Source organism: Phodopus roborovskii, unplaced genomic scaffold (assembly GCF_943737965.1).
Source record: "Phodopus roborovskii unplaced genomic scaffold, PHOROB, whole genome shotgun sequence".
Lineage (NCBI taxonomy): Eukaryota > Metazoa > Chordata > Mammalia > Rodentia > Cricetidae > Phodopus > Phodopus roborovskii.
In genome coordinates this window covers 18,197,395-18,214,250 of record NW_026126407.1, presented here as the reverse complement: position 1 = coordinate 18,214,250, position 16,856 = coordinate 18,197,395, and the positions used below count along the sequence as shown (strand labels likewise).

The following is a 16,856-nucleotide window of genomic DNA, read 5'->3' as shown; positions in this document are numbered from 1 at the left end:
AGAGCTGTTTCCATCTGGGTATGGGGCAATTTTGGAAATGTAGGAATGAACTTGAGATATCATGTGTTAGAAGGCAATAAAGCACCCAGAGACTAGAGAGACAATACCAGAAGGGTTGACAGAAACAGTGACTGTAATTGACTAACACATTGACTCATCTGTCATCACTGTAGATAACACAAGAAACTTCTAAACTGGTTAATTAGTGGAAAAGAGCTAGCATTATTTTGCTTCTAATGCATTTTCAGCTAATGAGGGAAAATTCTTCCTTATAGAATACTGCTCAGCAAATGTGGAAAGAGCAATAGAAAATCTCTTGTTTTGCAGACCTTAATGAAAAGATTGACCCAGGCAAGGATTACTGTTAGATAACAATATGACTAAGTACAAAATTATTGGTTAATAATTGCTCAAGTGTCAGTCCACAGATGGTTAACCATAACAGGAAGAATTATATTGGGACAATCTGGTGTTTACCTCAATAGCCAATTGTCATGCCATAAACAGTGTGCAAGCCATGCATAAACTATCTAAATCTCAAATGTGACAATTGACACATCCTGAAAACAAAAATGAGAGGGGCTGTTCTAGTGGGAGGAAACAGATCCTATAAAGGGTGTGCAGAAACTCACTGGCTCAATGCGGGAAATAAAAAAATGGATCAGGTATTTAGATGTTAGAAAGGACGGCCCATTTTCTTTGAGGTAATATAGTTATGTGAATAACTTACTTTTATGAGATGTATTTAGAGGTGAAATGTCTTTAAGTTACTTTTCAATATGACAAAATATTAACTGATCAGCTGATTTTATGATTTCTAAACTTAAAAAAAAACTATTTAGCAATGTTCCTAATAAAAAGTTGTAGGAAATACTTGTGCAAATCTGTTGAATTGCTTATGGGCTAGACAACTTTAAAATGAGGGAAAACCACACAAAGACAGGATTCTGTACTATTGTTCTATTTTTTTTTTTTATAGGAGCCTTACTTGCCTCTGTGTATCAGTGGAAGACTTTATATTATTTACACAAAACACACAAAGGCAGGAAACACAAAGCACTGCCCTATGGCCTGTACCACACAACACTCATCCCAGCAGAGAGAAGCATTATGCAAGGCATTAAGCAACATCAAAAACCAACTAGTAAATACAATTGCTATGGCTAACATAACTGAGGAATGAGCATCATCTTTGTATTTTTTTTAACCAGTATGTTGTGAATACTAATGAAGTCAAGGTAATTATTGTCAGGAAAAAAAGAAAGTGACAATTTCATTAAGAAAACACAGCTGGATGGTGGTGGCAGTGGGGGCACATGACTTTGAGGGAGGCAGAAGCAGCCTGGTCTACAGAAAGTTCCAGGGCAGCCAGGGCTATACAGTGAAACCCTTGTCTTGAAAAACTAACCAATAACCCAGACCAACCAACCAACCAACCTCCCCCACCAAAAAAACAAAACAAAACAAACAAACAAACAAACAAAAAAAAAAACAAAAAAACCAACCAACCAACCAACCAACCAAAACACACTCAGGATGGCAGCGCCTCAACCTTCTCTTCAACCTCTTTGAGGTGTTAGTGATGCTGTATTGTCAATATAAGCTTAGGTTATATTATGGCCCATTATTTGTTTTTTTTTTCCATTTAGTTAAGTGAAAGTTCATTGGGCAATGATGCCCCACAACTTCTGATTTTTTTTTTTTTTTTTTGAGACAGGGTCTCTTTGTGTAACAGCACTAGCTGTCCTGGAACTAGCTTTGTAGATCAGGCTGGCTTTGAACTCACAGAAATCTGCTTGCCTCTGCCTCCGGAGTACCAGGATTAAAGTCATGTGCCACTGCCACCCTACCTGATTCTCCACTGGTAAGCTGTTATTACACAGTAGTTTTTGTTAAACATGTGAGACACTGACACAGTTATTTTCAGTCCCACCAATTTTCTCTCCATGCCTGTGATTTTACCTTACTACTCAACTCTAATTTATATATCAATTCAGCCAACATATATTAATCATATGTAAGGCAGTAGGGAAACAAGAATGAGCAAAATGAAGCTCTGCTTTATATTCTGAGGGTGTGATGCTATGGATAGTAAATGCAACAACAAATAAAAATCAATTCCTGCTAATCTTTCTTTTATGCTGTTAAGACCCATGAACTCAGTTATTTAATGGTTACTGGTTAATGATAGTTTCTGTACCAATATTTTTTTCCAATGAAGTATTTTCCTAACACATTAAGTATAATTTCTGTTTTACTACCATGTATGGAGGAGTACTAGGCTTCTTATTACTGAAAATAATTTCATTTTTAGTTTTCTATGAATAGTTTAATTTGTTACCACTATGATTTCCTTAGGTAAAGGGGGTCCAATTATATTTCAAGTCACATCAGCTATTTGCATACCTCCCTTCCTCACTCCTTTCCACCCTGGGTTTCCCTTGCTCCCTCTGCACACTGGACCAGAATCTTTTCTATTACTTACTCTCAAATTATTTATAAAGCTATGTTCACTGCTCACGGAACTTGGCTGATAGGGTAGTATTTGGAAACTCATTTAGGTAGGACAATGCTTGTTTCATGATGAAGTAGTTAAGAGCATGTTCTTTTCTTTAAAGATCTTTGTTAACTGAAAGGGATCAATACAAAAGTCTGTCCTGAACACAGTAGGCTCTTAGGAAATGTGTTTTAATGAAAGAAATGGCTTTGCTACAGCAAGAGCCATGGGGAAATTAAAAAGTTAGCTGGAAAAAAATGGCAACAGTGAGCCTTTTTTTTCTTCAGGGTGACACTGGATGTCAAAACCCAATGAAACTAAAAATACTGTTGTACTAAAAGGTAACTTTAAGCTTGGGGTGTTTAATCTGTGTCTGAGTTTGTTATGTCTAAGGTTTTGTACACACTGCTTTATCTTATCAGATTGCCTCCTCTCCTGGAGGAAGTGTAGTTAACAGTGGTCATATAGAAATCTTTTAAGAACTTTTCAGATCCCTGGGCATTGGTGGCACACGCCTTTAATCCCAGCACTCAGGAGGCAGAGGCAGTTGGATTTCTCTGAGTTCGAGGCCAGCATGGTCTATAGGGAGACAAAAGCAGTCAGATTTCTGTGAGTTCGAGGCCAGCCTGGTTTACAGAGCTAGTTCCAGGAAGGCTCCAAAGTAATACAGAGAAAACCTGTCTTGAAAAACAAACAAACAAACAAACAAAAAATAGCCTTTCAGGTTTCTGCCTCAAGCTTACTGGGCTTCACATGGACGTTGTAATGGGAAAAGAGGAAATGGGAGGGGCCTTTTACTTATTTTAAGGCTTCAAAGCTAGGATGAAGCAAAGGAGCTAAGACCCCCAAAGCATCCATACCTTCTTTCCTACAATGTCAGGATTACTTTTTAGTGTGAGTAATCTAGTGTGACAGACACTTGCCCAAGTTATAGTCATAAGGCCTCAATAAAACATACTTGAAATATGATAAGAGTTGATGAGTCACAGGTTTTGAAATACCCTTTCACAGTATTTCTTTCTGGGATGAATTAAAGTGATATGAGACAAAAGCTAAGCAGCTGATGGAGCTTTAAGTTTCACACTAGAATCTAAATGGACAAGAGCCATATTACTAACTCTGGTACTTCTGCTACTATGGTATCTAGCATATTGCACTTCAGATTTCTTTCAAATAGTTTGATACAGCACACAACATGAAATTTAAGCAATCAAGTTTGAAAGCTTAAACAAAGTCATGTCAAATAACTGTGGTGTCTGGCACCTGTTGCGGTGTCTGACACCTGTATGCACACGCTGATGTTGAATAAGATTGGTACTCTGGGTGAAACTTTTCCCACATATACGGCATGCATAGGGTTTCTCTCCTGTGTGAATTCTCTGGTGCTGAATAAGGCATGTTCTCTGGCTAAAATCTTTGTTACAGTGATTACATTTATAGGGTCTCTCTCCAGTGTGAGTTCTTCGATGTTGATTAAGGGATGAAGAATAAATAAAAGCTTTTCCACATTGATTACATTTATAGGGTTTTTCTCCAGTATGAATCCTTTGATGTTGAGTAAGATTTGCACCTTGTCTATATGCTTTCCCACACACATTACATTTAAAGGGCTTTTCTCCATTGTGAATCCTCTGGTGTTGAGTAAGGTGCACACTCTGGCTGAAGGCTTTCCCACACACATTACATTTATACGGTTTCTCTCCAGTATGTGTTCTATGATGCTGAGTAAGGTTTGCGCTCTGGCTGAAGGCTTTCCCACACACATTACATATATAGGCTTTCTCTCCAGTGTGGGTAGTTTGGTGTTGTATAAGAGTTGAGGAATGAGCAAAGGCCTTTCCACATTCATTGCATTTATAGCACTTCTCTCCAGAATGAATTCTCTGATGTCGAATAAGATAAGTGCTCTGACTAAACACCTTCCAACACTCATTGCACTTATATGGTTTTTTCCCAGTATGAATCTTTTGATGTTGGAGAAGGTGTGTGCTCTGACTGAAAGTCTTCCCACATTCATTGCATATATAAGGTTTTTCTCCAGTATGAACTCTCTGATGATTAATCAATGATGAACTATGGCTAAAGGTTTTACTGCATTCCAAACATTTATAAGGTTTCTCACCAGTATGTGTCCTTTGATGTATAGTAAGATGTGCACGCTGACTAAAGTCTTTTCCACAATCATCACACTTGTAGGGTTTTTCTCCAGTATGAATTCTCTGATGTATAGTAAGGTGTGCACGCTGGCTGAAGGCTTTGCCACACTGGTGACATTCATATGGTTTTTCTCCAGTATGCATTCTCTGGTGTGCAATGAGGGATGAGATATGCTTAAACTCTTTCCCACATTCTTCACATTCATAAGATTTCTCTTTGGCATGGCTATTTCGGTGTGCCAGGAGTGATGGGTATTTTCTAAATTTTTTCCCACAGACATTACACGAATAAGGCTTATCTCCAGGAAGTATTTTCCCATGTACAATACCAGATGAGACATTACTGAAAGTTGGCTTGCTTTCATTATACAGAGAAGTTTTATTATCTGACTGGGTATCAAAATGTACAATTAGGTTTGTGTGCTTTTCAAAGTCATTTCCATATATATCATATTTACTAAGATATTCTTCTGTTGGGTCTTCTTGTGAAATCTCTGACTTCAAATTGAAGTCTCTTTCATCCATGTGCATCTTCCTGAAGGCATACACTGGCTGCCTCTCTAATCTGTCATCATAGTCATAGGTTTCTTCCATTTTGATGGTTTGGGTTCCATTCTGTTTGAGTTTAGGAAGATCCTTTAATGGGATATGTGCTTGAGCTTTCGTTTCCCATTCTGAAATTTAAAAAAAACATTAAAAGTCTTACTCTCTTTAAAGGAAACAAAACAATATACATGAATAAAATTTCTGAAGACTACAGTTCTGATAACTTCACTATGGTCCTTAAAGTGCAGGGAAGGAAAATGAATGATTAGAAAAGGAGGAGACAAATCACTGAGAATGGAGGGGCTTCTTACTTGTTAGTATGGTATAAAGCGCATAGAGGTGACAGGTGCCAGTGTTAAGAGAAACATGGTATCATTTATACATACAGTGATCTCATAAAGAAGCCATGCTGCTTTATTTTTCCCTTCCAATCTATAGACACAACCCCAAATAATAATAATGATAATACATTTTGTTTTCTTTTTGAGACAGGGTCTATGTAGCTCTGGCTGTCCTGGAACTAGCTCTGTAGACCAGTCTGATCTTGAACTCAGATCTACCTGCTTCTGCCTCTTTAGTGCTGGGATTACAGGTGTGTACCACTAAGCCCAACTCACATAATACTTTAAAAATAATCTCATGGAGTGCTTTCTACTCTCAAGTATGTAGCTAGCAGCCTTAACAAAGGTTCTTGAATCTACTGTCCCCGAACTAGCAGTATAAGTTTCATCGTCATCTGTAAATAAGTTGAAATGACTGGGTCCCACCCTAAACTTATTTAAGGACACCAGTGGTAAGTTTGAACGATTTGCTTTAGCAAGCACAGAATGCCATTTTGTTCCACAGAAAAGTTGGGAGGACAAGCAGCCTAAAGACTAAAAAAGGACCCCCTCCCCGCAAAAGTTCAAAATACCTCTTCTTGGCATTTAGCCCCAAATAATCTAGCCTTTTACCTTCTTATGTCTTTTGTACCTCATATTTAGTTTAACTTAAATTCAAAGCTATGTTCAGTCTAAGCACCATGCTAATTCCAAACTGTCTGCTCCTACCTATATAGAGAGATGCTTGCCGTTCACTTTGTTTCCTTCACAACATTCCTTCCTATGACCTAAATATAGAGGTGATGAATGAAAGATTAAGCTGTCTTCTCAAAGGCCAAAGGCTGACTATCAGCAATCTCAGTATGGTTCAACTTAATACAATGACAGAACTTGCCCTTATATAATTATTTAACAACTTTGTATTTCATAACATATTTTCAACTTAGATGTAATCTCTGGAAACAGGTTGTATCTTTTTTTTTTTTTTTTTTTTCATTTCCTTCAGAAAATGGCCCAAATAAACTTAGAAAAATGATATAACTTGTAATGATAATGATTTGTTTATACAAAATACAAACAAAAAGAATCTCTAACCCAAAACCTGGTTTCAAGGCACTCAAGTATGCATTTATTGATACCTGTTGCTATGTTTCCAATAGATGATTTAAAACAAATTTTATGCTACACCTCTATGAAGCCAAGTGGGCAATATATAACGTAAGTCTTAGTTATATAATATGGTGAATAATGTATAATATAGAAAACAGTACTGGATGGTTCAGAAACTAAATGCAGCTCAAGCTCAAGGTATGATAACTTTACCGACCTGTCAGATCAACAGGACAGTGTGTGGCCCCTGATAATGAAAATCTGCATCTATGAGCAGGGCATGTGTGGAGTACTGGCGATCTAGGAAAAGTGGGACAGGCACACTGAGTGAACGAAAGCAGGGGTAAAGCAGCACATGGACCAAGGGTGGTCTTATCTCTAAAGACATGCTGCATGTATCACGGATGGAAATGTTGATGGCGTGAGGGACCAGGTCCTGGCAATCGCTGAGGGGAGAAGCCACACATTTAATTTGCTCTCTCACGCAGCTTGAATTTACAAACCATTTTTATTACTTTGATTTGAATAAAAAAAAACCACAGCCGACAGCAGAACATGTCTAGGAGTAATATCAAATGAGAAAATGCTATCATGAAGAAGTGAAAAATAATAGTTTTTCTAATTTCCAACAAATTAGCTGTTACTTTTACTGCTATTCGGTGCTGGAAGTATAGTTATATTGTGATGGGAGATGTCATTCTGTAAATGTTTCTCATGCTGGTTAATGAATAAAAGCACTGTTGGCCAATAGGAAAGGAAGATAGGAGGGACTAGGAGACAAGGAGGAAAGAGGAAGTGGTAAGGAGGAGTCAGCATGAAGAGACTGGGGAGACGAGATGCCACTCCCGGGTAGGTGAAACCACGTGGAAATAGATAGAAATGGGTTAATACTTAGGACAGAGCTAGCCGATAAGAAACTAGTACCAGGCCAATAGCATTGTATCAAATACAGAGTCTCTGTGTGTTAATTGGGGCTGGCACGGCAGCGGGACAAGACCAGAGGCGGGTGGAAAAACCTTACTCCTTACAATACTGATTTTTTTTTTCAGACGGTTTCTCTGTGTAGCTGGCAGTTCTGGAACTCACTCTGTAGACCAGGCTGGCCTTGAACTCACTGAGATCTGCCTGTCTCTACCTCCCAAGTGCTGAGATTAAAGGCATGCGCCATCATTGTCAGTCGATTCTTGGCATTTCTAGTGGGAGATAGCCACTGTTGAACTACTCAGACCAGTCTTTAAATTTCACTTTCATAAACACACACACACACACACAAACAAACACACACACACACACACACACACACACACACACACACACAGAGAGAGAGAGAGACAGAGACAGAGAGAAATCACCCATATAAATATATTTCATTCAGTCAGCCTGCTCCTGTAGAGAGCCCTGATAACACTTATGTATACAGGGATGGGGAATGGCACTGTGAAGCCCTAGAGATGTAGAGATGGGATCTAGGGATCTTTGAGGATAAAAAGTGCAGACACTGGCAAAGGCATAAAAATGACACTCAGAAACTTTTCCTGAAGACTTCCCATAAGGCAATGATGTCAGCAGCTCTGGGTTTTGGACCAGCTGGATGCCTCTGCAGTCACCTTGCTATGTTTACAAATCAAGTATCACTACACCGAGGACACAGATTCTTGAGTGTAAGGTCATGCATTGGCTTTCCTTCTCACCTGGGCTAGGGCCTTCTACAATTTCTTTTATCACCATCCATGGCTCTTCTAAGATGGGAATCACAGTTGGCCTGTAGACGGTCAGTCCTGCTTAGGAGAACAGAAGGAGTTTACCCTGTGGTAAGGAACTATGTGCCTTTGATACCTGATTTCTACTTGGGCTTCTGTGGGGAGACAATGACTCATGGACATGACCTAGTAGGAGAACTAGGTGTGAGGGAGCATCCAGAGGCAGCACTGTACAGTGTTACAAGTAGGTTTTTCCTGCCAGCCTGGACCCACCGCAGCACCAGTCCCAATTAACACACAGAGACTCTGTATTAGATATAAATGGTCTTGGCCAGTTACTAATTTCTTACCGGCTAGCTCTGTCTTAAATATTAACCCATTTCTATTAATTTAAGTATTTCCATGTGGTCTCATCTTACTGGAGAGAGGGGCTAGTGTTTTCCTCTCTCCATCCTCCATCTTGGAACTCCTCCCTACTACTTCCTTTCTTCTCCTTGTCTCCTAGTCCTGCCTATCTTGCTTTCCTATTGGCCAACAGTGCTTTATTCATTAACCAATACTTAAAACATATTTACAGAATGACATCTCCCATCAGTACAGCTGTGTGCTGTGATGCACACTGACCCACCCATCAGCAGCACTGTACAGCTAGCTGTGTGCTGTGATGATGCGCACTGACCCACCCAGCAGCAGCACTGCACAGCTGTGTGCTGTGATGTATACTGACCCACCCAGCAGCTGCACTGCACAGCTGTGTGCTGTGATGCCCACTGACCCACCCAGTAAGCCTTTCTTTTGGGGAACAGTAGAACATGACAGTTTAGTGCCTGCAGGAGACTTCTCACGTCTAGACTGTCTTCAGTCAGGCCCTTCAGGCACCTAACACGATTTTTAGTAAGGAGGGCAGGGACATACTGTGGCTGGCCTTTTGGGAGGAGAGGTATGGACCTTACCTAGAGAAACCATGTTCCAATAGTTCTGTAAAGTCACAGTCTTATACAGTTCCTTCTGAACGGGGCGCATCAGTTCCCAGTCCTCTTGGGTGATATCCACGGCCACATCTGTGAATGTCATTGACTCCTAAAATGTCAAACATACCCTAACTCAGCTGAGAACTAGAGGAAGGAGACAGAGGTGACACTGGGTGTGTCTGTGGTGGTCATCCTACTGGGTGTGGTGGCCCACACTTGTAATACCAGTATTCAATGAGTTCTGGACTAGCCTGAAGTACATGGTGAGATCCTGTCTTCAACCAACCAACCAAACCAAGGCCCCCAAACCCTCATCCAATGTGTGGCTGACTCCATAGTAACCTTAAAAGGTCCTTAAAGGGACATTTAAAAATAAGGTAAAATATACTGTTTTCAGATGTTATTAGCACATGCATTCAGTGGCTCCATCTTAAAGAAGAAAAGGGCTGCAGAGTAGCTCAGTGGTAGAGAACTTGTCTAGTGGATTCTAGACTCAGATTTCACCCCTAGCACTGTAAAACAAAAAAAAGGAGGTGGGCAGGGGGGAAGAAAATGACTTTGTGTGTGTGTGCATGCATGCGTGCTCTGGTGTGTGTGTGTGTGTTAGGACGCACGTGGCAGTCAGAGACAACCTCAGGTGTATTTGAGACAGGGCCTCTTGTTTTCTGGCTCGCCTGTGAACTCCTAGAATTCTCTGTCTCTGCTGCCTATCTTGCCACAAGAGCTCTGGGTTATGGATGCCCATTATCACTTCTAGCTTATGTGGGTTCTGGGGATCAAACTCAGGTCCTCATATATGTGTGGCAAGTACTTTGCCAACTAAGTCATCTCTCAAGCCCACAGGATAGGCTGAAAACTAGATGGCAGAGTTGGTTTTGCTATAATTAAAAATCTGTATTCTCTACAATGAAATGCAGAATCATTCTCGTTATCCTTTTCCTTTCTTCTTTCTTTCTTTCTTTCTTTCTTTCTTTCTTTCTTTCTTTTGTTATTTTTTGGGCTGGAGAGACGGCTCAGGCTTTAAAGGCTAGGCTCACAACCAAAAAATGCTTTAATCTCTGCTATGTAGCTCTGGCTAGCCTAGAACTCACTGAATAGACCAGGCTGGTTTCTTGAACTCACAGAGATCTACCTACTTCTGCTCCCCTAGTGCTGGGATTAAAGATGCGTACCATCAGGCTAGGCTCTTCATTATTCTGGCATGCTCCTTTTTTGTGGTTGTATCTTAAAAAAAAAATTCATATATTTTTAAGTCAAGGTCTTAATGTGTAGCCTATGCTGGTCTTGAATTCAGGACACTATTGCTTTAGCTCTGCTCAACTGAAAAATTGAGAGGCTAAAATCATACTAAGTTTATAATTTAGGAAGATGCCAGCTTTGCAATTATTCAAGGTTTTTTTTTTTTAACATCCCATAAAATGACAAAGGATATGAAAATACTATAAAGTCCATACTATACTTAGTTCTAGCTATCTTAAAGTTTCCTTTTGTGTGTATGGTACAGACTAATCTTTTATTTTAATCATATGATCTTTATATAACATGGGATATATTTTTGTGTGTTATTTTCTATAGCAGTCTGTTTCTATTCTAATATATTTCCCCTTGGTTTTCTGATTTTCCAAGTAAATATGTTTATATCAACTATAAAAAAATCAGTGTAGGTACCAGAGGCTACACACACACACACACACACACACACACACAGAGAGATACATGCATATACATATTCTGCCTCCAATAAATCCTGCTTGAGGTATTATTTCATAAATAAGAGACTGTCATTCAAACAGTTGATCATAGAATATATGGCCTTTACTTATTGATGAGGAAAAATATTAGCAACCACTACTATAATCTAAAATAATCAGATATCTCATATTTAGTGTCTACAATCTAAAAGGTAAAGTCTCCTTTTTGGCTCTGAAGAACTTAGGCTGTGAGTGGTTAAGAATCTTGTCTCAAATCACAAAGTGACTAGCATAGTCACCCCACAGATACCATCTAGCAGTGGGGTCAGACTCTTAACCTTCACACAATACTGAAGTCAGGGTGATAGAGACAAGGGAGGGAGGGAAGCACGGTGCTTACCAGGGGAAACTGAGGCCTAGGCTCTGAATGGGACTTCTGAGAGCTTAGTATTTACAGGCCCAGAACAGAATGTCCTCATACACTAAGAAGAAGCTTTAAAATTACAAAAGAAAGTCAAACTCACATTGGCCACCAAGTCATTGAGCCACCCTGCCTGGAAAGCAGCTTTGGGTTCTTCCTCTGGGACTTCCTGGGGAAGGGCAGGGTTCTGAGGAGCTGGGGAAGACAATGATGATTAGTTTGTTTGCATGGTCTAGGACACACTTCATCAATGTGAGAAGGCAAAGGACAAGTGAAAACTTCATTAATACTTCATAGAAAAAGGCCAATGACTGCCCTAACTCACCAGGGCAGATTTAAAAAACAAGCCTGCTTCAGCACTGAATATATGCAGAAAATCCATACACCTCTTTTTTGGGGGGTGGTGCTGGCATTGAACCCTGAACCTTGCACTCCACCACCAGGCTACACATGTCCCCTGCTCTCTAAGTCTCGGATACAAAGTTATGAGTTGTCTCTATACATGAATGTTCTTTGGATACTTCCACTATTTTTGAAGTATATTTTTGTAAAACATAATTCATAAAACTAACGGTTTATTAGCATAATGGTGCAAACCTCTTCGAGTCACAGAGGTCCCAAGTACTCTGGAAGGGGACACAATGAGGCATGGACCTCGTGTTAAAGCTCATTACTCACTGACCACATTCTCCCCAGTTTCATTTAAGGGGGGGCGGTCTCAGAGGCCCTAGGTGTCTCCTAACCACCCAGGGTCCCTATCCATCTCTGCTGTATAATTCTCACCTTCCTCTTGTAGAATCTGAGTCACATCCTCCACCAGAGTCACCACTTCCTCGCTGTTCTCTGGGTACTGAGACTTCACCCAAGCCCTAACCTCCCCAGGCAGGATGGTCAGGAATTGCTCCAGCACCAGCAGCTCCAGGATTTGTTCCTTGGAGTGAACCTCAGGTCTCAGCCACTTAAGGCAGAGCTCTCGGAGCTGACTCAATGCTTTCCGGGGACCTGCCACATCCGGGTATGAGAAATTCCTAAAATTCTGCCGACAGGTCTCAGTGTCACGCAAGAGTCTTGAAGTGAGTGTTTGCTTCTCGTCACTGCAGGGCCCGCTTTGAACCTTGTCTGGCTTCCACATCAGGAGGACCTGTGAGCGTGAAGAGTTGGCCATCCTCTTTCTTGAGGCAAACATTGCTATAGACAGGAGAACTGATCTGGCAGGGTCTTTTATTTTTCCAGTATTGAGCCAACTGCTTGAAGTCTCATGCTACAGTCACAATTATTTTTTCCTCAATGGCTAATACAGCCAGGGCCAGAATGGAACCACAGTAAAGCTAGCAGCCTGTAACAAATTCTGCGCCTAGAACTTGAAAGGATGAGCAAGAACCTGAAACACAAGAATTATCTTAGTTAGGGTTACCTTGCTGTGATGAAACACTATGAGCAAAAGCAAGATGGGAGGAGAGGGTTTATCTGGCTTACACGTCCACATCACTTTTCATCATCAAAGAAGTTAGGACAGGAACTCAAACAGGGCAGGAACTGATGTGGAGGCCATGGAGGAGTGCTGCTTACTGGCTTGCTCTCCAAGGTTTGCTTAGCCTGTTTTCTAATAGAACCTCAGGACCACCATGGATAGCACCATCCACAATGGGCTGGGCCCTCCATGTCAATCACTAATTAAGAAAATGCCTTACAGCCATATCTTTTGGAAGCATTTTCTCAATTGAGATTCCCTCCCCTCAGATCACTACAGCTTGCAAGTTGACATAAAACTAGTCAACACAACTGACCTCTTGTTACCTTGACACACAACATCACTGTTAAGCCACAACCTTTCTTTTATGGTTTATTCCCAAGACCATACATTAATATCAACATCACAGTATAAAACATTTTTAAACGTAAAAGCTCCCCAAACACTTAAAAAAAAAATGTAGTTTCTTTTAAAATCCAAAGTCTCAACTGTGGCTCCTATAAAATGAAAATTTAATTAAATACTTTCTTATTTCAAAAGGAGAGCACCAGAGAACAGTCACAATCAAACCAAAACCAGTGCATGAGCTTAATCCCAGCACTTGGGAGGCAGAGGCATGCAGATTTATAAGTTTGAAGCAAGCCTGGTCTATAGAGTGGATTCCAGGACAAACACAAACAAGCAAAACCTCCAATTGTGTGAATAACTCAGTGTCCAATGTATGGAATCCAGTCACGATCTTCTAGGCTCCTTTGAGGGGCTTGGGTCACTTCTCCAGCCCTGCCTCCAGCAGCACACAAAGCTTGTTTTCTAGGCTCTGGTCCACTGCTATTGCTGAGTCTTGGGGATCACCCCGTGGTACTGGCATCTCCAAAATGTTGGGGTCTTTTGCTGAAACTGGGCTGTACTTTTCACCAAATAGCCTCTGGGTTGGCTAGTCTTATCAACTTGACACACATACTAGAGTTATCTTAAAGGAGGCAACCTCTACTGAGAAAATGCTGCCATAAGATCCAGCTGTAAGACATTTTCTTAATTAGTGATAGATGGGAGAGGGCACAGTCCAATGTGGGTTGTTCCATTCTGGTGCTGGTGGTCTTGGATTCTATTAGAAAGCAAGCTGAGCAAGCCAGGGGAGCAAGCCGGTAAGCAGCACCCCTCCATGGCCTCTGTATCAGCTCCCGCCTCCAAGGTTCCTGCTGTGTTTGGGGTCCCTATCCCGACTTCCTTTGAAGAGGAACAGCAATATGAAGTACAAGCCCCATAAACTCTTTCCTCCTCAGCTTGCTTTTTGGTCAGGGTGTTTCAAAACAACAACAGGAACCCTAACTAAGACAGCCTCTCCTGGACTTCCTTCAGGGATGCCAGCCCCGCCACAGTGCCAAAAAGCTACTCTCTATGACCCCTTCATGTCATCAAAACCAGTACCACCTGAGTGACTCTTACCCTGACAAGTTCGGCCGTCAGGAGGTACAACCTTGGCTGCTTCAGGAGCACAGCTTCAGTGTGCTGATCCCAAGGAAACACTTCCCATAAGACTTCACCTCTGTGATGCCGGTCTCTTCTTAATCACAGGTGACTATTCAGTTCCAGGTACCAGACACCAAAGATTCTCCACAGAAAAAGGCCAAGTTTGCTTCCCTCTGAAACGTCACACACCAGACCATCATCTGCTCTGTTTCCAACTTTATCTTCAGCTCCTACAAAACAGCCCACTGAGCTCTCAAACACCCAATGGCTTTTCTAGCCCAACATCCTTCCACAATCCTCCCCAAACATGGTCAGGTCTGTAATAGCAGTACCCCACTTCTAGTTCCTGTCTTAGGGTTACTACTGCTATGACAAAACACCACGAGCAAAAACAACTTGGGAGGAAAGGATTTATCTGGCTTACACTTCCATATCACTGTCCATCATCAAAAGGAGTCAGGACAGGAACTCAAACAGGATAGGGACCTGGAGTCAGGAGCAGAGAGAGGCCATGGAGGCATGCTGCTTACTGGCTTGCTCAGCCTGCGTTCTGTAGAACCCAGGACCTCTTGCCCAGGTGTGGCTCCAACCACAATGGACTGAGCCCTCCTATATCATTAAGAAAATGTTCCACAGTCTTGCCTACAGCTTAGTCTTATAGAGGTCCCTCCTTTCAGATGACTATAGATCATGTCAAGTTGACATAAACTATCCAGCATGAGAATGGACCATAAGCTCAAGAATTCCTGGTATACCATGCTACTCATCATTCAGAGACAGACTCTGCAGAATGCTTGGATAGACACATAGGATTCATCCCGGTCTTCCTTCCCTCTATCCTTGGACTTAGAATATACTTATCTTAGAGGAAGTGTATGTGTATGCAATAATTCAAAGAATTATGACAATGATTAACTTCTAACTTGTTAAAAAAAACTAATCTTACAGAAGAAATGTTTCACTATCTTACTATCTTAGTCTCTGATGTTCCCGGTGTTCTCAGCAACCACAAATCTGCGATTACTAGGACAAACTGGAGGTTTCCAAACAACCTCGTGGGGGGTGGGGCCAAGGCGATCTATTTATCTGCCTTGCATTATCTACTCTACTCTCGGAGCAAGGAAAACAAGCCCGTTGGACCGTGATTGGAGGCCGATCAGGAGCCTCCTCAAGTATAAACCGAAAGCACGATCCCCAACGCCAACCTCAAAAGTATCCAGACGCGGAGAAGAACCCACACGTACTTGTCCGGGGCTCCAACTCCCTGCCCAGCTCATCCGCAGTCATGCCCCGAGGAGATGTGCCGTCCTCGCCTTCAGTCGCCTCCCCTTCCCGGCCTCGCCCGGGCCCGGCCTCCCCGTGGACACTCGCGGGGACATCAGTACCTGTCGCTCGGCCCCGTCCGCGCAGCACGGGCAACAATGGCGGCGGCGTAGTGGGCGCCTGCGTGGCAGGTTCGACCCCGAGCTGCACGGGTGTGTGTGTGTGTGTGTGTGTGGGGTGGGGGTCTCAGCTTCACGGCTTTCCTCTCCAGGAAGAGCCGCGAGCCGCCAAGACGCGCAAGTCCCAGCTCGGTCCCCAGAGGCCCGGGCTAGAATCCCCAGCGCCTGGGCTTCGCAGCGACCTCGCCTCGGCGCCACTGCGCATGTGCTACAGGAACGCTGCGCGTCCTTAGAGCCAATGGGAAGCTGAACCCGGGCCTCCCCATCCAGAGTCCCTGGCCCTGGACCTGTCTCCATGGTAACCTCCTCCACCCATCACCATGACTTGCTTGTTAGCTGCAAGGTCTTGACGTGAAACTTTAAAGTTTCCCTGGGTAGAGACAGGCCTGCCTGGCACATGACTTGGACGTCGGGGATGTAACAGCAGCTGGGAAAGCGCTTGGAGAGTAAAGCCGAGATAGATAGGAGTTGAAGATATGGCTTGCAGGGAGGAGAATCCACACTCCTTTCAGGGTGTAATGTGCATAAATACATAATGACCCTGATTGTCTACTTAAGACTCTTTTGCTTTTTGAGCTCTTTTGGGGAGCCCGCCTCCCAGCTCCCAAATTAATCACACGGAGGCTTATTATTTGTCATGTTTGACTATGTGGCTGGATGGCTGGCCCCTTTTCTGGCTCCCTTCTCCTCTCTTGCTTCTTCTACCTTTCTTTCAGATTTTTCCTTCTGTTTATTCCCTCTGCCTGCTAGCCCTGCCTATCCTTTCTCCTGCCTTTCTATTGGCTTTCACCTCTTTTATCAGACCAGTCACGTGTTTTAAGCGCATAGTAACACAGCTTCACAGAATTAAACAAATGCAACATTAAAAGAATGCAACACAGGGGCTTGGTCCTGTCCCAACTTAATGTGCCAAACTATGTAGGCCCCTCCATGGGAGTCCTTCCCTGTTGGGAGGAGTGAATGGGGGGTGGGTGTGTGGGCTGAGCAGGAGGCAAGCAAGGGCAGGAGAAGGGGTGGGAGGGAGAACTTTGGTTGGAATGTAAAATAAGAAAAATAAATAC

General features: G+C 42.3%; 2 protein-coding genes across 2 annotated transcripts; both read right to left on the bottom strand.

Annotated features, from left to right (window-relative positions):
- Positions 1-3,693: 3,693 nt before the first annotated feature.
- On the bottom strand, positions 3,694-9,416 carry Znf287 (zinc finger protein 287). Its single transcript, XM_051180401.1, has 3 exons — positions 9,283-9,416; positions 8,321-8,407; positions 3,694-5,327 (listed from the first exon to the last, which is right to left on the bottom strand). The coding sequence occupies exons 1-3, from the start codon at positions 9,401-9,403 to the stop codon at positions 3,700-3,702; spliced, it is 1,836 nt and encodes a 611-aa protein (XP_051036358.1). The 5' UTR covers positions 9,404-9,416; the 3' UTR covers positions 3,694-3,699.
- A 390-nt stretch (positions 9,417-9,806) lies between these two features.
- Positions 9,807-16,011, bottom strand: LOC127219840 (zinc finger protein 287-like). Its single transcript, XM_051181597.1, has 4 exons — positions 15,598-16,011; positions 12,196-12,793; positions 11,516-11,607; positions 9,807-9,812 (listed from the first exon to the last, which is right to left on the bottom strand). Exons 2-4 carry the CDS (start codon positions 12,596-12,598, stop codon positions 9,807-9,809), a joined length of 501 nt encoding a protein of 166 aa, XP_051037554.1. The 5' UTR covers positions 12,599-12,793; positions 15,598-16,011.
- Positions 16,012-16,856: the final 845 nt, after the last annotated feature.